The 21796-nt window shown below is 44.1% G+C and overlaps 1 protein-coding gene across 5 annotated transcripts in view; it reads right to left on the bottom strand.

The window, feature by feature from the left end:
• PDGFA (platelet derived growth factor subunit A) overlaps positions 1-20162 on the bottom strand; it is a 34358-nt gene extending 14196 nt beyond the window's left edge. For 2 of the 5 annotated variants that reach the window (XM_069870470.1, XM_069870469.1), the window contains exons 1-6: positions 19615-20160; positions 18891-18987; positions 11547-11651; positions 9226-9413; positions 1789-1915; positions 101-183 (exon numbers count right to left, since the gene is read on the bottom strand). In XM_069870470.1, the coding sequence (XP_069726571.1) occupies positions 128-183; positions 1789-1915; positions 9226-9413; positions 11547-11651; positions 18891-18987; positions 19615-19677 (636 nt within the window). In that variant the 5' untranslated portion in view covers positions 19678-20160 and the 3' untranslated portion in view covers positions 101-127. Of the gene's footprint in view, positions 1-100; positions 184-1788; positions 1916-9225; positions 9414-11546; positions 11652-18890; positions 18988-19614 lie in introns of all 5 variants that reach the window. The other 3 variants (XM_069870468.1, XM_069870473.1, XM_069870471.1) reach the window with 3 other exon arrangements.
• Between the last annotated feature and the right edge of the window lie 1634 nt (positions 20163-21796).

The raw sequence follows: 21796 nt of genomic DNA on the forward strand, positions 1-21796 counted from the left end.
CAAGTGCCAAGATTCTGAACAGTGATTAAGTTGAAGTGATGATATTTGATTAAGTTCTCCAGTACTTGTGCTATTAGGGTGTTCAGCATATAGGTCCTACCTGAATATCAAATAGTTCCAGTAGGTTTTATGTTGGTTTTAACTTTTTTCGTTTCCGTTTTTTACCTGATTCCCTAGGCCTTCCTGTTAACATAAGGGTAGGGCTGGTAAAACGCCCTAAGGTAACACATTTTGTCGAACACTGAAGTAATAAATACTCAAATCGTTTACATTTCAAAGAAATCTCATTATCCTTTGCATTGAAGTAATAACTTTATAAAGTCTCATTTGACATTCTGCTTATATAGTAACTATACAAAAGTAAAGAAATAATAAACGAAGTTGGCATTGCATACGTCATTTCCAAGATCCATCTATAATTACTGTTACCATGCAGTATTCAACATTTGCTTTCAGCTCTGTAGTTAAGCTATTTTCAGCTCACCGTCTACTTGCTTGTGCAAGTTTTGTTCCTATCAGCAATTAAATCCCTGAAATTTATATTCTTCCATGACAGTCCTACCCCATTTTTCAAACACACCAAAATGAAAAGTTTTCATCTCTAAAATCTTAACTGCTAGTCTTTGGTGATTAAAGACATTTTGGAAAACAAACTGATATGATGGAACTTTTTTCCAAACAGAAGACATAGGAAGAAAAATGAAACCATACAGACATAAAAAATAGCCATTTTAGATGTGGTTTTATCTACCCATAACTCAACCTAGTTCCATCTAAAACACTAAGCTCACATTATAAATTGATGTCAAATAAAATCACAGCAGAGGCCTAACTTTGCTTTTAAACAAATTCTAGTTCTTCCACTCTGTATATAGGAACTGAAATTTACATTCATTTAAAGCAGATTTTTGTCTCCGTGCTGTATGAAGACAGTACAGAAGACTCATCCTGATCCAGCCACCTACAAATTCCTCCTATATTTACTGCTCTTCACGGACGCTAATTCTGGGGATGGGTCTATCGCACCCCTAAATTCCTGGCAGAGGTGAAAGCAAACTTCTGAGGATGCCTTCAACCAAATCAGCAGGAAGTGTCCTTTCTGCTGTAGAGGGTCTCCTTGAACATGTGTCAAGGTCTGCATCGTCTGCACCCTAGTAGAAGGATCTGAGCTAACGACTTTAGTTTTTTTTATGAAAGTTAGATTTGAAGTAAATATTTTTTCCAATAAATCCTTCTCCAAGGTAACTTGAATGTTGTCTTGATAAGGCAAATTTATGTTTAATATGACAACTGAAAATAAATTCTTAAGCATATATAAATAAGAAAACAACAGGAATGGGCAATGTTGCTTAAAAACTCCTTATTCCTGAATACTGAGTTTATTCCTAAGTGCTTTACATTTATTTCATTACTATATCTCCCAAGGTCATGTAAATCTCAACCTTAGCCCTGTCTCCACAAAGTCTAAAGAAATTAGGCAGCAGAGTTCACCAATAAGCTGTAACATAACAACCTTTAACTTAGTTAAGCAAGACCTGAATACTATCAGGCATTTACGTTTATTTAAAAGGCTAATCTAATGAGAACTGATACCTTTCAAACTTCAAATACAAACTCTTTATCCAACACAAAATGTCCCTGATTTTGCATCTTCAACACACAGAGAAGTAGCTTGAAGCTTCACTATTGAGTTCACTAGAAGCAAGATTTACTTTACATTCTTTACTAATATAAAGGATAAGGTCCATATGAAAACAGCATTAAGGCAAAAATAAAAGGAAAACATACCAGTTTCTTCTTCTCTATAATCTGAATTAGTATTTGATGATGTACAGGTGCATTCCATATGCTCTTCTAATCTCACCAGAACTTCTTTTAATTTTGGCTTTTTTCTAACATATTCCACTTTTGCCACCTATAAAATAGGACGAGGTATGTACTGAGACACATTAACATAGTAAGAGTTCAGAACTGAAGACAGGTAACTATGTACCTCTATTTTAATGTAGCCAAACAAATATAAAATGTTAGCATACTAATCATCTTTTATCTTAATTGTGCATCACGTAACTATTTATTGCACAGACTATTTGTTTATTCAAGTTCAGCAGTTTGAAACAATTTTCCTCCAAGAGACAAAACAATTTTCCATTCATTTCAGTTTGAAGTTTCCCCATACATTACAATAAATTACATCTACACGGATTCAAATCAGTGATTGCTCTTGCAGATTGCTACTTTTAGCATCATCTTCTGAATATGTTGACCACTGTTCTTAAGATGAAGGCAAACATTAAGGGCATTAGGTTGGTTTGCAATAGGTTTTATAATTCACAAACTGGTGTCTCCAGAGACCTCTGAACATAAAGTGCTCAACTCTAGAGAACTAAGATCTGAGTATCAGCTTAGAAAGCAGCACCCTCAATCCTTATCACTTCCTGCAATGACCTAGGACTCATTTACAAAAGTCCCCATGCTCTATTATAGGTCCGAGGGAACTACCGCTCACAAACTGGACCCAGCCTTTGGATTTATTGTGGACAGCGAGTAGCTACACCATTTCCTTCCAGTCCATTCAACTGTTTCCAACTGCACTGTCATCCTTAAAAGAAAGTCTGGAGGGTAACGTGAGGTTGGAGGAAGAAGCATGCCAGAGAAGCTCTGGGTACATGCGGGGCTCTCAGCTGAAGGAAATCAATGCAGAAGAGAAAGATGTTGGGGTGGGGGGATACCGAGCATGAGGACTTCCTGACCAACTTGGTGACAGCAGCCAGGAGAGGAGGAATGGCACAGGAGGCAGGAACACTGCTGTGCTAGAGCACTGAAATGGGTTGTGGATGCTGGGCACCAGCTTGTGCAGAGAGTAATGGGCATGATGGTTAGGGCCATGCAAGGGTGGGTTCACAGGGAGTGCTAGAGAGTGTAAGGGGTCCAATGTTTAGTTTACAACGTTTGTGTTAAACTCTGCATGATTAGGTGATAATCATTTGCCTGAAACAGAAATCACTGCAATGAAGTCATAGCTTCTCAGTCCTACTAATGATTTACCTACCATTTGACAAAAGGGGCTGCAGGGTGACTGTCCCAGCAAACAAGAAGGCTACACAGACTCGATAGATAGATGAGAGAGCAGAAGGACAAGAGAGGGTGGTCGTCTCTACAGAAGTTACAGGACAAAGCCATAAAGTCTGATTCAACCAAAAGCTCCAGTTACTACCAACTAAAGCATCCACAATTGCACTCTGCTATCCTGGTAATAGTTTACTTGTGCCTTTGGTGGCGATTTACTGCTCCAAATCAACCTTCATATTATAAAAATCATTGCCTAGCCCTCCCAAAACTGGAACAACAGTGTCACAGAATAAGAGTGCTGGTTAGAAAACAAAATCACATTCCAAGATCCCAGAAACGCTCTTCTGTCTCTGTGCATCACAAACCGCCAAGGACCTCTGAATGACCGAAGCTAGAGCAAAATTCTGGCCTTAATAAAGTCAATGGCAGCTCTGGCATTGCTTTCATGGAGAGAGGAGTTCAGATCCATATTTCAGTCACCGCCTCTTGTGTCAATAGGATCTGAAGATGATTTTCATTTACTCAGCAAACAAAAGTTGCAGAGTCAGATGCAAGAACTAAAGCGTCCACATTGCAAACTACCTTCCAATCAGATCTCCATATAGATAAAGAGCTGGCTGTGACATACAAGAATGCTTTCACTAAAATTCAATTCACCCATTTCACAATGGGTTAAAGGAGTATACTTCAAATCTCCTATCAGAACCCAACTCCATCAAGACTTTTAATGGAAAGATTTGAAAATACATGGCACAACTGAATCATCTGGAATCAAAGGATGACTAATACTTAAAATTTACAAAAACAAACAGTAATTAAGACACCTCCATCATCAAAGAAAGAGACCGAGCAATCATAAAACATCTTTCAGATCTGCCATGCTTATTACAGCTGTTAGAATAAAGCAGTCTTATTGAAAATTACATGCAATAAAAATAAACTGTAATCAAGCTTTTTTTGAAGTCTGCCTATTTTGCTTGGTTTTCCAAACCAAAAGATATGCGATTCCTGTGGCTATTTGGCATTAAACAATGGTAAAAGGAAAAAAAAATACTAAGAAGAATAGGGTCCTAATGAGTTTATGCAGCAATTTAAAGCTGGTTTTTACTGTATTCCAGTTAAAATACAATCCAGCACATGTTCCACTGCTCTGCTTCACGCTAGATGAGTCTAAAGGAATGCTGCTTTGTAAGAGGCTGCAAATATTCAAACTGAAGCAGCACAAACCAGGTGAATTGCTGTGCTTGTGCCATCTGTTAACACCTGCTGCTATACAGGATGTCAATCTAAAATGATAGAGATTGCAGGTCAGATTTTCAGTGGATATAAACAGGGATAGCTATGCTAATAGGATGGATTTGGCCTAGTGTTAGCATCTTTTTTCTTCTCTGTATTTTTCTCCCAGGTGTTTATTTCACAGTTACTCTCAAGAGTATTGCCAAATGCTTTGAGATGGTCAGCCCTCAACAAACCAACATCCGCTTCTTTTACTTATCTCTAATCCAGCAGAACTGAAAACCATGACAACCTCAAATCCTCCAAACCCACAAAATATCACCATAGAAGAACTCTCTAAGAAAAGGAGTGAAATAACTGACTAGCTTAGCTAAACAGGATCTAATAGGTGGCACCATACTTGTATCACTGTAGACTCCGCTACTGCTATCTAGCAGTATGGTGTGGTGGCTAATAAAATCTGGATTCTAGATCATAGCAACCTTTTCTAGAGCTTCTCCAGAAGAAATGAAATCACGGAGTAACGTCTAACACAAACACAAAATTTATCACGGGCAGGAACTTGCAAAGTAAGTCTCAGCGCAGAAAAATCCTCATAACAGGAAAACTCATGTGGCTAATAGTTAAATACAGGATGGGAAATAAAACAAAAAAAAACTGAATAAGGATGCTTTTTGCAGGCATCTATTTCTTCTGTATTAAAATAAACATGTGCTGATATAACGGAGGGAAAACCTACCTTCCCCTTGCAACTATGATCTTCACAGCTCTCAGGTCCGCAAAGCAGACATAAATCAACAGGGTATAAAGGCACCACAAGCGCTGAAGAGGGATCAGGGACCCTGCGGGGGCTTGGCAAGTGACTGAGTGATTTGCAGGGCTGGAGCTGCGGCTCCCGGGCCAGGAGGGCAGGACTGGCATGCTGCCCTCCAGAGCACACCAGGGCAGCTGTGCAGGCGTCCCCAGCGTGGGCAGCTCAGAACCTGGCAGCCACCCATCCTAAAATACCCACTGAAGACATTTACAGGGCACTCCTTTGGCAAAACCCCTACCCCAGAAAAGCCTCGCGCAGTTATTTAGGGTGGAGGCTCAGGGTGCACTGTCCTGGCAGTACAGAGAGGCCCCGTCACAGCTCTGCGCACAAAGAACAGCCCTATCTGTGCCCGGGGGAGCCCTGTCACAGCTCTGGGCACAGGATGGCTAATGGGGGGAGGTCTCTGTGTCCTCTCCCTGCAAGCAGGAGCAGCCAAGCCTTGCCTTCTGTCAGGCAGCTTGCAATGGCAGGGTTCCTCTCGCACTCTGAGGGCACCTCTCTCTCTGGTTTTCCTTCTTACCTTCACCTATATTCGTGTTTCCCTTATTTCTCCAACTCTTAAATTGAGCTCTGATACCTGTCAGCTGGTCCTGCTCACAGGTCCCACCAAGAGCTAGCAGTAATCAGCTCAGCCATAGCTAAAATCAAAGTGCTGTTTATCCCAACGATAGAAACAGTAATCGAAGAAAAATGTTCTTAAACCCACAAACATTGCACACAGCCACTTTAACCACACATGAAATCTGTTCTGAGGCATTTTTAACCTCTTCAGAGGCTGGGCAGCTCTGCTCATTTGAATTCCTGCGTTTTTTTCCCTCTCTCTTCAAAACCTCTCTGAACAACTCCCAGGTGACAGCTGAAGAACTAACTGCTCCTGCATTCCTTCCTTTCCAGCTCCTTTTGTCTGCATCTTTCCCTCATATTGATTTACTGTAAGATTGTACGATGTAAAATTTCCCCAAATCAGCTCAACATTGACTATTCAGAAATGGCTAAAACTGGTATGGCTATGGCTCAAGGCCAAGCATAAGGCAAAGCTGAGATAGATGGACTGATTCAGCTTTTTGTTTCTTAGTTTGGAAATGAGCATGGCTGCAAACAACTATAATACTCAGATTAACAGTATAACGCAGGATTAGCACTGTAATATTAACTGGGTTTTGCTGCCATGACCAAATATATGAAGAACATCACACTCAACATTACGAGAAACCTCTTGGGAAGACTCCATTCAGAAACCCCCCAAATAAATTATGGTGTGGTACTTGGTAAATATTTGATCTCACCGTGCAGAAGCAACAGAATGTGCAGATGTTACTGAAATGCTTTTGCAGACGGGAGGAAATATATCCATAACAGACACCGACACCCCTAACTCACCAGTACTTGTCACCTTTACTCTACCAGCCGAGAAATGCAATTCTTTGCTTTTTATCAAAGAGAACTACCAGCCAGCTCCTCTATTTCACTCCGACTTTTGCAGTGCTGTACACATACAGCTTGCTGAATAGATATCTCTTCAAGACCAGGAGGCTGTACTCTCATGGGCTTACTCTGTTCCAGTGTAAGGAATTTTATTAATATACCACATAAAGGGGAAAACTTAAAGGACGCTTTTCAGGGAAGGTGTTCCACGAACACCTCTAGCTTGGAGCCTCCTTACACCTCCGATTCCACAAGGCCATTAAGGATACATCATTGACCAAGGCTCAGTGAAGGCAAAGTAAGGACATCCCTGAATCCTACAGCCTTTGAATCATTGTCCCAGGAATGGAATGCTCCAATACAAGCACCTCTGCTGCTCCTCCCACTCTGCCATGGCTGTCTCTTAACCTTGACTACAGTGGCCCTCAGTAAGACAAAGAAAACACCCTTTGCTTTCGCCTGTTGGATGATGCAAACCCACTTGCTGACCTTTCTGGGTGAACATTTTTCTAGTGTGAATGGGCCAGCTATGATCTCACTACCTTGTCAATGAAGAGGAAGTGGGGAAAGCCTTTTCAATGTTTAATCAAAAGAGGCCTTTCATGCAGTCTGACATAAGGGGAAAACACAAGACGGCTTTCCAACCACACTGCAGCAACAGCTGAGAACGCTCTCCAAAACCACTCCCCCTACCTCTCCAGCGACCCTCACTCTGGACCAGCCATTTAATGGCATGAGCAGACATTCAGCTCTGAATGCAGGATTGCCAAAAGGCTCTTAAAACCATCAATTATATCAAAGCTACAAGAGGATCTGACTCTTGAGGGCATAAATATGGATTCTGTTCAGAGGTTTCTGGTGTGACAGTGGGGTCAGCCTACAACCTTTACAATGAACATCCTGTTCCTGCTTGACCTCTTGTCCTTTTTTTCCCCTTCTACTTAATGACTGTTTGGAGCAGTCTTGGAGCTCGGGAAAAAAAAAAAAAGAAGTTCTCCAAAGCTGGCTGACGCATATTGATATTGCTGGTGGCAAGATATTTACACAGCCACAAAAAGCAGCTGCTCAGCTGAGCCTACTTTTAGCCTGTGCCCTACTAAAATGAATGCAAATCTAAAAGCGCTAAAACAGCATCAGCGGACTGAATGAGAAACTAAGGTTTCTTTACTCTGCTGGTGCACTGGAGAAGCAGCCCCAGCAATGACACTGCAAAGCAGCTGCCAGTTGTGGAGTTTGCAGCTCCTAGGGAACCCTCAGTGTTCCCAGCAGCAGGGGACTTTGACAGCCAAACCTCTCTCGCTCTCTGTCTATAATCTTACCCATCACTGCAGGGGTCAGAAACAAGCACAGGTTGCAATGCCACAAGTACCAACAGCAAGTTCACAATACAGGGCTCAGCTCTTTCCTTGGGCATCTCCAGCTGCTTTTTATGTACTTGTTGCTACACAAAATGAACTGGAAACTGTATAAAACCCAAAGGGAACAGCACTAGGTACTATAACCCTGAGGTGCTTTGCTGTTTAGCTCTTACCTTGAATGGCTGCAAATTGCAGTGCCTCAACTTCCACAGTTTGTTCTCAGCCATCAAACAACTACTGATCCCATTTTTTCCCTCATTTTTAATTGTTTCTGCAAAGCATATCCCCCAGAGGAAGGACAGCAAGCAATTGTAAAGTATAATTATTTTTTTGAAAGACTGAGGAAATCTGTTCAGATGTTTCTCCAGCCTATTTGGGTGTGAAAACATTTTTCAGATGTTCAGAAACAGAAAAAAGAAGTCCTGCTCAGATCCGTGCCTGTGTGTATGAAAATCAATGAACTGGCTTAGATGCCATATTTTGTGTTTAAAATGTACAGCGCTACATGGGTTAACACCACCTTTCTCAATAAGAAATCCATTGCAAGATTAGTGATCAGTATGATGTGCTGAGCAATTTAATGTTAAAGATTGTGGTTAGTTTTTTTTAAACTCTGCTCTTAAAATACTCAAGGCAACTAGAACTTGGAGACTTAACAATATAAATGCTAAGTGTAAGTCTAATCTCCTACACACAGATGTAAATCAACATTACTTGTTTAAATACTGATAAAAATTAGAACATAGTGAAGCTGAATGAACTTAAGAAATATTTCGCATAATATTTACTGGAAAACTGCAACAGGGATTTCATCTAATGAGTAAATACAGCATGAAGCCGTACAGTCTCCTATCCCTAGGGTAAGATAATTTGAAACACATTTTTTCAGATCAAAAGTGTTATGTTGTCAAATATAAAAGCTCCACTTAAGCTGCATAATATTTAATTAAGAAAACAGCATTCCATACTGTGATTTATTTTTTTAAGTCCAATGCCCCTTGAGTCATTTTATCTTCTTAACTTTAATATTTGTACTGTGCGAGATCATGGGAAAGACACGATCAACTTTATTTTGGTTACAAAAGATGAAAAACCCAAAGGGAATCCTGTGAAAATCAAATCCAAACCCAAGAGTTCCCAGTAATCATCTAATTTGAAAAGGCCATCTGCTCACTCAAAATGGAGAGGAGGATTGTATCCGGTCCTGTGGCTGTGAGGATGATAAGAAAGATCCAGGTCGCACAGAACAGCCAGAAGAATACCTGGAGTTTTGAGACCTAAGAGCACTCTCTGGGGATTCTGTAGCCACCATTTACTCACCTTGACACTTCTGTGATGTATCCGCGATGGCTGGCACTTCACGCTGCTGGTGTTGCAACAGCCAGTGCAACGTTTCACCTCCACGCAGGGTGGCCATATCAGGAAGTTGGCAGAGGTGGGATCTATCTGACTCCGAGGTATCTCGTATATAACCGTCCGTGTTTTGCAAACAGCAGGGATGGCTTCCTCTGCGAACACAAGAAATTCACACCTCCAGGTGAGCAGCTGCTCTTACCTCAGAGCACCCAGATACCTTACACCACCAATTTATGAGTGGCACCCTTAGCTGGCAGGATGCGATGACATTCTCAGTTCCCACTGCTCACGGACAAGTCAATGCTGAGTACTCTATCACTTAACTGTGTTTGCTACCTTAGAAAGAAGCTTGACTCTCACCCAGAAGGCCGGTCCTAAAATGCGAGTTTACAATGGCCTGGCCCCCAGCATAGCTCAGAGCACATGCCATTAGATAAGACAATCCCAGCTCTTCAGAAGCGACAGCAAGCCAGGGGCTTCTCCAGATTAGATGATCCTCCAACACAGCCTCATAGCAACTGTGTAACAGGAATTATTATTTTACAATACTGGGGTCATCATTGGACATGTATTATCATACAAACATGCAACACCTGGCAAACATCACCAAAGAAGTTGCACTGAAGATATTTATATCACACCCAAGTTGGCTGAGCTGGGAAACAACCTGCACCAGCTTGAAACTTTTGTGTCGTGGGTTTCCATTTCCAAAACCTTAGCATCTCCACACCATGGAGTCTGGTCCATCTGCCATCCCAAAAGGCAACTGCCTTTTTTTCTGAATGAAGTTATCAAAGCTTTGTACACAGTGGGTTTTATTTAATCTGTGATTTCTTGAATGAAGCAAAACTACAATAGTAGCATGACCACAAGACCTGCAAATAAGCCAATATTCTGCTGCGCTCAGGTATGGTGAGCTTGTAGGCAACAGCTTCAGCCACACGAGAATCATAAAGAGTAGCTCTGTACTGCTCCATGATGCTGCCATAAAAATTCAGAACACGTATCCTCCTCAACCCAGGGACTGCCTAAGAAGTCAAGGTGGTAATTCAGACAGTCCAGAAAACAACATCAATTGCAGAGACAACTTGTTTGATCGTAAATTCTCCGAAGACAGCTTGTATTTTTTTGCCATACAACGGAACTGTGATAGCTTTGGGTTAGATGTGTCAGGGAACTGGAATACTGCCTGTACTTCTTCAGTTACTTCCGAAGTACAAGAAGTTCAGGCCTGCCCTGGGCCTGTTACATGAAAATCTAAGCTTAGTATTGAAAGAGATGCATTTCAGTTGGGTAAATAGAGTGAAAATTCTTCTCAATCCCCAATGCCATGAACTCATGAAAATCAACAGATGCAATACTTCAGGACAGCTGGCAACTCCTAGAAGTTATTAAGCATATCCAATTCCCACTGACTTTTATGGGGAGGCATTCAACACCTTGCAGCGTACGGTGCCAAGTGTAGCAGACTGTTGCAGAACCGCTGTTCTCTAGAGGCATTCAATGTGACGAGTGCACTTGCCAATTCTCACTGCAAATCCATGCTGACAGCATGCTGTGCTATCTACTGTGTGCCACCACAGCTTAAAGTACAAATATATTGACTCTGAATTACCTACAATAGATAAGATCGTGGATGTTTTCCACAGTCAAATGGAATGGTGAAACACTCAGACCTAACCACGTTAATTAGCAATGCATACAAACCCTATTCTAAAACTCATAAACATATCTCTAAATTTATGTATGAGTTTTGTTAGACCACCACCTTTGCTGTTTAATAAGAAAAAGATACCCTGGAAACATGATTGGTGCCCTACGCAATGACAGAAATCAATGTCCCAGCATTTCCATCAATGGCTTTTAATTCTTTTTATAAACCACATTTTTCTTTAAATTAAGAGTCAAGCTGTTTCCTTTTGTGGAGCTTCTGTACTGAAAACTCTACCAACTGTTTATATTTTTCAAAGCACACTGCTGTAGTTGTTCCCCACACTATGAATTATACATTGAATATCACAGCATTTTCTAACCAAGGTCTAGCTTTCTAACGTGCTGCAACAAGAAAGTGAATGTAAAGAATTTGTGCATGTCTGTCTCCTATGGACATCCTCCAGAAGACAGCTTCTCAGGCAAACACTTGTTTTGTGCAAAAAAAAAAAGAAAGGCAGAAACTAGAAATGGCCTTTTTCCTTTGTGTCACATTTTTCCAGTGAAATGTCCTGCTTGGCTGACCAAACGCACCCCCTCTGTTATTTACAAAGTACAAATAGCTCGTTTCTTACCAATGCTTCTTTTTCTGCGAATGGGCACAGGACGATTCTCTTGCGCATGTTTAGCAGAATGAACACTATAAGATCTCAAGTTTGTTTCCGAAACATCATCATACCCTAAAAGAGGAAATAAAATATTAAACCTCAGCTATGTAACTCGCATCGACGTTGCTGCAGTGCTATTCCACACATATAAATCTGCACTGTATACGTGCACAAGACCAAATCTTGCTGCAATTAGTCTAATTTAACTCCTGTCAATGTAATTGCAAGGACATGAGGCAGGGAAGACAGAGACATTCAATATCACATATAAGCATGCACAATTTAATTCTAACACCTATTTTACTGAAAGTCCCCAAAAACAGTACACACACTGTAACACAGAATGACATCTAATCTAAACAGCTGTATTTTTATGTGAAAAGTATAATGAAGCTTTTCTTACTGAAAAGGTGTAGAAATAAGGACAACAATACTTCACGTGACATGTTTCTTACAAAAAGTTTTTTGAAGTTCTGGCACGAGGCTACAGTAGAAAATATGGTATTACACACCCAACAGCAACAATGCAGCCTCTGTAAATTTTTTTCTTGCTTGGTTTTCAGGGCAGTGCTAGGACAGAATCAAAAGCAAAAAGTAACTAGCATGGGTTTCCTTTTAGCCTCTCTGTTGCAGAACAAATCCCCTGTGAAGTATACTAACTTTTGGAGGGGCATCTGAAGCTACTGAAAACTCTGGGACGCCATCCAGGCTTGTCTTGTTCCCTAAATAAGTCTACCACATGGGTTAAAGGGCCATGAGAAAAAGGAAAGATGGAAAACTTGGCATTTCATTTATCATAAAAAACAACAAAATAACTGCTCCAACTATTTAGTTTTGTTAAGTGAAGCAGTCCAGGTCGTGTCCCATGCCGTGGGGTTCTGAAAACGACAAGCATAATCTGCAAACAGGAGATCAAGAAGAGGTAAGCAAACTGAGGGCTGCCTACAGATTCCAGTACACCAAAACTATGATGTTTAGCTCTGCGCTGCTTGGAGTGCCCTCCATAACGTCACTGGAGAGTTTCAAGGTTTCAATGCTGGCTCCAAAGAAAACAGTGATGTGCACTAAAAAAATGTAAATTGTTATTACACAGGATTCAATTACCCTCTCTATGTGCTACCAAGATCCTACACTCCTCTGTCTTATGCACTGTCATGCTCCCAGCTTCCAGTTTGTTTTGTATGCACAGTTGACTGTGACTCTGGAACTTGTTTTATTCTCAGCTTTCCTAGTAACGCACATCAGAAGGGTTTGCTCTATAAACCAACCAACTCCTTTTCTCCTGTCTCCAAGAAATCCTGCCCTAAAGACCACCCAGCTGGTGAAATCACCTGCAGAGCCTGGTAAGACATTAAGACTGGTATCTTCAGCACCCTAGAAAGAGCTCTGTGTCTCAAAGTCTATCTTCACTCCTTGGAAAACATTATCATTGGTAGATAAGAGAAGTTGAAAGGGGAGGTCCAAGGTGTAATGCCAGGATCACCCACTGGTTCTGCCCATTTTCCTCATCAGCAGAGCAGATCGTTGTTTGAAGGAAGTCAGTGTGCAATCCACGCTCTCAATTTACCCAAATAAATTGGCGCAACAATTGCTTGTTGATTTCCATAAGAAATTTTGCAGCATAACTAATTAGCCGACAGTGGGCCTCATTTGCAGTCCCAGTCCTGCAATGTCACACAACAATGACTAATAGATTTCATTTCTTCTTTTATTGTACTCCATACTCCAGAAAACTCATCAGTGGAGTAAATAAAATGGCTTGACTGAGCCCCCACAGGAAGTTTGCAACTCAGCTGGGGAGCAAAGCCAGGTCTCCCATATCCCGATGGCACAAGGCCATCCACCTGACTCCAAATGGTGCGATGCAAAATGAGGATGTGTTCTGATGTTTCTCCAGCCCTTTTCCGCTTCCTAACGCTCAGCCATCCAACCCCTTAATACCGACCTCCTTTTTGGCAGCTGTGAATTGTCACAACCTTTCCCTCAACTTGAGGCAATGAAGTGATACTCAAAAGAAACAGCATGAATTCTGCTCGGAGTCAGGTCCCAGCCAGGCTCAGAGCAAGAAGCACCTCTGTCCTCATACAAACAGTGTTTAAAAAAGATTAAATACAGAACTAATGCCTCTAATCCGAACTGCTTGGTGGGCACAGACATCTTGCTGAAAAGAGAAACCATTAACGATGCCAACAGGCCTGAGCCACAGGTCCTAATCCTACACTCAACACGCTGGCATAGCTCCCTTTCAACGTCACTGATTTCTTGCTGTCTTGTTTAAAGAAATCGGTAAGACTAAAGGAATAGTATGATCGGCTAACCAATATGTTAAGCCATGTGCTTATATATAACTGCTCAACTCAGCTGCAATTAGCCATATTCCATCATCATGTTTATAAAGCAAAATGACATGTCGAGGAGCATGTGTTGCTTATAAGATGATTTCTAAGGTGAAGAAGGCCTCTGGCTCATACAGTACCTCCCTGTCTCGCTACATATCTTCGGCATGTATTATCATTTCGTAAGTTCATGTCTTGTTGTGGGGCTTAAAAAAAAAATAAAATAAAAGATCTACACAGCTAGCATAGCAGACTGCAAAACAAGTTCTAGTCAAACCTTGACGCATTACGCAACACAAACTGTATTACTTCTATCAGCACAGGGCCTTTCTTTATTTCTTTAATAAACAGAATTATGGAGCACGTGGCTGATGCCAGAAGACACTATAATGCTAAAGGGACCTGGCGTCCCTCTGATCCCCACAGGCATTTGGAAGGAATTTCATTTCCCAGTGAAGTCAATGGGAAAATCACTGCACTTCAAGCAGTCTAAGCCAATGGAAATCCTGCCTGAGCAGGACTGAGGAATCAGAAACCCAGACTTGACTCTGGATGTGTGGCCAGAAGACTTTCTTTTACTTCATTGAAACAATGATGCTACAGTAATTACAAACAGCACTCTCTAGTTGACTTTAAAGAAGTTCGATAGCTGATTTGCACCATTTTTTTCCACTAAACGTACCGGCTTAGTAGCATGAAGTAGCTGTATAAGGTGTTTCAGCTCTTAGCAAAAAAAAAAATGGGAGTTTATGGGTGCTTAGCACCTCACAAAATAAGACTTACAGCAGAAAGCTTAGAAACTAGCGGTTCTTAGTTTAGAAATTGAACATGGCTTGTCACTAAGGGAAGACGGAGGATGCTGCAGAAAGCCAGATGAATACAGCTCTCTTTTAACGTTTTAATAATAAAAAAATGTTTTCATGGCAGCTGATCAAAAAATTTCTCTCTAATCTTTTCTGTACTGACAACATATCAATGATGGGTAGAAAACTTCTTGCAATTAGCCTTGGTCAATCCATTAGTGCAGCTGAAATTGTTCTTTTTGTCAGATTGGCATTTTTCCACTGGGTCATGGAGTATAAATCACAGAGTTCCTGTGACATTCTGCCAATACATGATTACACTTCTCCCTAAATAAGCATGTGGAAAGCATCCTAAGATTACTGTTATTTTCTATTTATCAATTTATATTTTTGCTTTGCCATTTCCTTTCCCAACTATTTTACGTGAGGTACAATCCCTAATAAATGCAGTCTTCACACAAACCCTTCTAGACGTCACTTTGATGCACATCCCAGAAGCACAGGTCCAAGACTTTCGAGTACCACCAGCACCAGCTTAGAGGAGATTCTCATTATCTTTCTGTTTCAGGAATTCAGTGCAAGGTACAAAAAAGTGAAATGGTCTGTCTTACATATCAGTCCTAGAGCCAGAAAGCCCAAGGCAACGTCAACCTGTTCGTCTGATCTTCTTTCTGGCTGATGCAGAATATGCCCTTCTGACATCCAAATGCAGAGAGATGTCATTAAGTTTTCAACTTTGATCTGTTAAAGGAAATATAAGTAGCAGCCTGCAAGATCCTGTTTTGGTTTTTTCCCCTTCACCTCGATGCGATCAACCAACTGCAAAGGAGGAGGAGTATTCCCTCTGTCTGTTTAAGGGAAAACACAGGATACACATGGCAAATACCCGCCTCTCCTAACGTTGAAGAGGTGCAAGGAAAGCTAACACACTGCATTGTAACATCCTTAATTTGAGCACCACGTCAAAAGCCACAAAGTCAACAGAAGATTTTCCAACAGACTGAGCTCTGCAGCAATCTGAATACACTTTTCCATGAAAGTACACTGTTAATTTAGAACATTTCTCCACTTAACAAAAGCTGCTCTGCTAGTTCTTAATCACAGGCTGTTAAATTCACATGGCCTAAGGTGACCCGGTGGTTGATGCCCTTAAACCATGCAAAGAAGCACACTCAGCCCTGTGTTTCCCCACGCAGGGTGATGGCTGGGGGAAAAATCTGTTCCCAGCGGGAGGCAAACATAATAGGTGATGAAATGAACTCTACCTCCCACAGGACAGATGGAAGAGGTGAAGCACGAGGAGAAAAACCACACTGCTAAGCCAAAGAGAACTGCACAGGCGGAACATAGGAAGTGCCCCCGTTTCGGTGATTTAGTCTGTTAGTAGTAAAACTGTACTCTGCACGCTACAGCTGCCGACTTCCTGGGATCGTGCACGCTTTCTGTTTTAAACAGGGTCAGACTCTGCTCTCCATCACGCCAGAGCTGACTACGGATCCCAATCACCACAGATCAGCCCCTGTTTTATGACATTAACTGAGGATTTTCACATGGCCTTTACAGGGATTTCTCTTTGAACTGGACAGGCAGCACTGGGCTGACAAACTGGCCTGGATTTTCTTTTTTGAATACAATGATACGCTCCATGTTGGGTAGTGTTTTTCTTTAAGTAATATGCCAGATGGTCTGGGGGTGTGGTTTCTAATTTTATGAAGGGGGTTATCAGTCATCTCTGCGCTACAATATAGAGACCAAATCTGTCAGAATAGAAGAAAAACCTGCCCACTCTGACTTGCAAAACTTACTTTTCCAATTAAAAAATGCATGCTTTGCATTGCAGGAGAGAAAAATGACTGTTCTTCCTGCGTTTTCCACAGATTCTGCCTTGTTACTCAGGAATATCAGATATTTTCTGCAAGCATGCCTGATCCTGCAAACTCTTCCCCTACAAGATCATTCTTAATTCTCAAGTCCACCCACTGAGTTTAAACAGGGCTACTCAGATGCAGAAGGACTGGCAATACCATGCACTAAAATGAAGGCGAAAAGAATCACTGGAGTGTTTTTATTCTGATCCTCAGTTTAAAATCACTACATGCTACAGAAGATAAACACATCTACTGTACAAGCCCTCACTGAACTAGACCTTCCCTACATGCAACTGCAGCCCTAAGGAAATACATTTCTGAAATATCATCCTACCAGTGACAACTAGAAAACATTTGATTCGCTAATCCAAGCTAACACTAAATATAGTAAACAGGCCCGATCCTGTTTACTGAATAAAACACAGAAATTTCAATGTTCGATTAATCATTCTGATACACCCTTAAAAAGAATTACTCATCACACTGCAACCTGCAGGACTGTGCCCAGAAAATATGAATGTGGGTAGTAAAGATTGGTTACTGTCTATGAATTTCCAATTCTGCCTGTGTAGCGCAGAAAACGAGCACACAAGCAAGAACAGGGTGAAAGGCCCAATTTATTGTTTTGATTTTTAATACTGAGATCATGTCTTAAGGCATCGCTGTTTCATGCTGAAATAGTAGAAGATGTATGTGCCTTGTTTCTCAAAGGGTTTCTAAACTGACAAATTGCATGACAACAACAAAATGAAATGGCAAACCTGTGACTGATCTCTTCAATTTCTGATCACAAATGCTCTGGTTAATATTTGAGTTCAGTAATTATTTTCTGAAATAAATTTCTCTCCTCTGCTACATCTACTAATTTATTCAGCTCCTGCCGCTGCTCCACTTGTCTGCTCGATTCTCTTGCAATGGAGCCGAGTGAACTTTTGCTCTCCTGGTAAACGGTATTTAAAAATGAAGCAAGTGCTTGTTACACTGGGCTACTTGAAAAAAAATAACGCATTCTGGTAGCTACAGAATACTGACTCAAACACAGAAGAAACATGCAGTATTTTATAATGCTAGTGTTCAGATCCAGCCCTACTGCAACAGCAGCCAAGCCTTCCACAGAGTTCACTGGGAAAAGGATTTGAGCAGCAGTGCACTTGTCTGGTCCAAAACAGCCTTCAGTGAGGAAATACGGATTGCATACCCTTTCCCTGTTGTGAAAGCTTCTTTAACCACGGTGATGAGCAATAACGATGAAGCACTCTCTCCAAAAATATTACACTGAAGCCAACAAATCTGGCTATTAGCAATTAACCTCTCTGGTGAAGTATTGTGCAAGAGAGAAATATTCACATTTTCAGTGTAATGGGAAACCATTTGCTCCCTATTCAGAGGAAAACTGAAAGCTATGCCTGTAAAACACATTCCTAGTGCATTCCTGCTCATTAATACAACACTACACAAAAAGCAGCGAGTTAAACTCTAGAAGGATCCTGCAACACTGAATGAAGGGGATTGAACCTGGCACAGACTTTACAAAAATACACAGCATATGGTTTAAAAGGAGATGGCCCAGTACCAACGCAAGCAAGAACTCATTCATTTTTCTCCATGTTTGCTCTTCAGAAAGATGCAGGTTTCCCTTGGGCACATCAAAGGTGCCGGGTTTATTCTCTTTCAACTAAGGGGAGAAACCACCAGGCACAAAGTGCATCAAGTGAAACCAAATGATAAGAAACACAGCAATACAGGGCTTCTAGATCTGATTTACTGCTGCAACGATCTGTTTGAACTGCACGTTCTCACTACACCCATTTGCATGCCTAATGATGCAGAAAATAGCCCTGCACTGAGGAAAAAAAAAGCGTATTTTTTCAGGGCAAGCTTCACGCGCAGGTTCCTGTTTAAAATCAGTGCGGACGGTTTATTTTCCTTTTAATAAAGCCCAGTGCTCGAAGAGACATGACTTCATTCATAAATATTGTTTCAAATATTTTAAATACCTCCAGGACAGTAGTTTAAAGATAACAGAGCGATACAAGACCAGCAACAAACCTTGTGGAAATTCTTCTCCGCTGAGAGACTGAGAGGTGTGGGGGGTCCCCAGCTCCCTCTCCACCCTGAACCCCCCTAAGTTTTAATTCCCCATCGGCCCCTGGGCCGCCGCCTCCCTTGGAAATGAAGGGGGGGCCTGGAAATGTCCAGGGGGGCCTGGGGGCGCCTCCCCGCGCGGGTCTGGGCCCCGAGCGGCGTGCGGGGCGCCCGCGGAGCCTCCCCCCGGGGGAAGGAAGGAGGACGGGACTAATTTACCTACGGAGTCAATCTCCAGGAGGCGCTGCAAGTCGCGGATGCTGTGGATCTCGCTGTGCGCCAGCCGCTCGATCAGCTCCTGCGGGATCTCGGCCTCCTTCAAAGAGACACACACACACACACACACACACCGCGGGTCACCGCGCAGCCCCGCGCTTCCCACGCCCGCGCGGCGCCGCGGGGCCTTACGGGGAGGTTGCCGGGCGCGTCTTCGCATGACGGGGCCGGGGAGAGGGGAGGAAAAACAAGAAATCCACGCGCCCCCCGCCCCCGCTCCGCCTGCGCCCCGCGGCTGGAGACCCACCCGGGGCCAGGCGAGCGGCCCAAGGGGGGCGCGGGGTGCGCGGCTCCGCCGGGCCGGGGGGGGAGCGCGACCGCGTCCCAAGGTTCCGCGTCCCTCGGCTCCGCGCCGACCCCGCTCCCGGGAAAAGTTGGGAGCGGCGGGGCCACCTGTAGCGGGGGGGGGGGGGGGGGGGGGGCGCTCCGGGAGGGTTTAAACCCCCAGCTCCAGCCCCGAGGCGCTAACGGTGCCCGCGGGGCGCGATAGACGCGCGGTAGCCCTACACGGGGCAGCCCCCGAGCGGAACGGTCCGCGCTGCGAGGGCGTGAAACGGCGCCTCGGCCCCGCGGAGCCCCGCGGGGTCAGCCCGTACCCCCCGCCGGCCCCCGCGGACCCAGAACGACGGTAACCGCCCCCCACCCCGCTCCGCCGCCAGCCACCTACCTCGGAGAAGGTAAAGGACAGGTAGCCAAAACCTATCAGCAACACGCAAGCCCAGGTCCTCATCGCGGTCTCGTGCGCTCAAGCCCCGCGGGGAAGGCAACGCTGCTGGAGAGGAGCTGCAGGCCGGCTCCCGCCGCGCGGGGCTTCACAACCATCCCTCGGGGGAGAGGCAGCGGGGCGGCTCGGGGGTCCTCGGCATCCAGGGTGGGTCGGGGGCCGCCTTCGGGGCGGCGTCGGTTCGGGGGGGACGGCGCCGCCGCCGCCGCTGGTTTGTACGGTCCCCTCCGGCGAGCGGGAGCGCGGCCGCTCTCTTCGCTTCCCCCCCCTCCGCCGCCTCGGCTGCTCTCGCTCCTCTTTTGGCTCTCGGGACTAGACCAGCCGGTACTTCTGCATATTTGCTTAGATCAGACCGAAGTGAAACCCAAGGAGTCGATCCGGAGCGCAGCCGAAACGCCCATCACCTGTCTGGGGCCGCTGCCCCCCCCCCGGCGCGGGCGGCGCTGGGTCCCGCCTCCCCCCGCCGGCGCTGGCGGAGGAGCCCCCCCCGGCCCCTTCCTCGGGAGGGGAGGGGGCACGGGAAACCAAAAAAAAAAAAATAAAAAAAAAAATAATAATAATCTTTATTGATAGGGATGGAAACGTTTCGCTGGCTGGGAATGGTCCCCGCTGCCCTCCGCGGCTGCGGTGAGGTTAAAAATAAGGGTTAATTAGGAATAACAGCAGGGATAAATATTGCAGGATCGCTGCTCCTTCTCCACTTTGCACGGGAGAAAAATAAAAAATTAAAAAATAAAAAAAAAAAGAGAGAGAGGGGAAAGAGGAAAAAAAAAAATATATGTATGCAAGAAGGTTTAAATCCCAAGGGGAGCGGAGACGAACTGCAAGTCCCAGCGGAGGGAGGATTCCCAAGCGGGCTCCGAAGCGGTGGCCGGTGTGGAGCGTGGATCCGGCGAGGAGCAGCATATAGCGCTCCCCTCCCTGCCATGCGCCTCCCCCGGCCCTCCTCCCGCGACTCCCAGACCCGCAAACAACAAGTCGTGGGGGCTGCTGGCAGCTGCGGGGCCGGCTGCGAGAGGGGGGTGTGCCCACTCCTGAGAAAAAAGGGGAGGGGGCGAGGAAAAAAGAGGAAAAAAGAAAAAAAAAAAGGAAAAAAGAAAAAAAAAAAAAGGAAAAAAGAGGGGAAAAAAAAGAGGGGAAAAAAAAGAGGGGAAAAAAAAGAGGAAAAAAAAAGAGGAAAAGAAAAAGGGGAAAAAAAAAGAGGGGAAAAAAAGGGGGAAAAAAAGCAAGGGAAAAAAAACAGGGAAAAAAAAAACGGAGAAAAGAAAAAACAGGGAAAAAAAAAAAAAAACACACCGGAGGGCTCGGGCTGGGCTCTCTGCGGCACTGGGGCGGGGGAGCTGCTGCTGCGCCACAGCCGCCGCGGAACCTTACGGGATCCACCTTGAGCCCCTGCCTTTTATATAAGGTGCAGGAGCTCGCCATCGCCACGGAGGGGCTGGATGCTTTGCGTTTTGTTTGTTTGTTTGTTTGTTTGGTTTTTTAATCGCTGTTATTATTTATCCGGCGGGGAGGGGGGTGCCTTTTGCAGAAGGGGAGGGGCAGGGTGGCAGTGGATTTTTTTTATTTTTTTTTTATTATTTTTTTTTTTTGGCTGTGGTTCAGCGAAGCCTTGGTTGCAAAGGAGACAAGCTCCCCCCTCACCACCACCTTTAAGACATAGAAGGGCACCTCCCGAAAATAAACCAGCGAGAAGCGGTTGCCCTGCGGCAGCGGCTGCGGCAGGCGGGGGGCTCCCCGCAGCGGGGTTCGCCGCAGACACACACCCCCCACCCCGAGCACCAGGGCACCCCCTCTCCCTCCTTTCGCATCCCCCCTCCTTTCGCATCCCCCCTCCTTTCGCATCCCTCCTCCTTTCGCATCACCCCCCTCCCCGGAGAGAATCTCTCTTCCCCCCCCCTCCCCAATCCCTCTTTTTCCCAGTCGCAGATTGGCACAAGGTGCCTGCTGCACCCCGACATCTCCCTGAACTCATTGTGATTTAAATAACAGCCCTTTCTCCTCGAAACAAAGCATCTTAATAGCAGATGCAAAGAATTCAGCTCATCTGAAAATCCAATAGCGTTTAAGTGGATTAACTGCAATAACACAACTGAGGAGTGATACTATCCCTCATGGAAGACAA

The sequence above is a fragment of the Phaenicophaeus curvirostris genome, chromosome 16, assembly GCF_032191515.1.
Source record: "Phaenicophaeus curvirostris isolate KB17595 chromosome 16, BPBGC_Pcur_1.0, whole genome shotgun sequence".
In the NCBI taxonomy this organism is placed as follows: domain Eukaryota; kingdom Metazoa; phylum Chordata; class Aves; order Cuculiformes; family Cuculidae; genus Phaenicophaeus; species Phaenicophaeus curvirostris.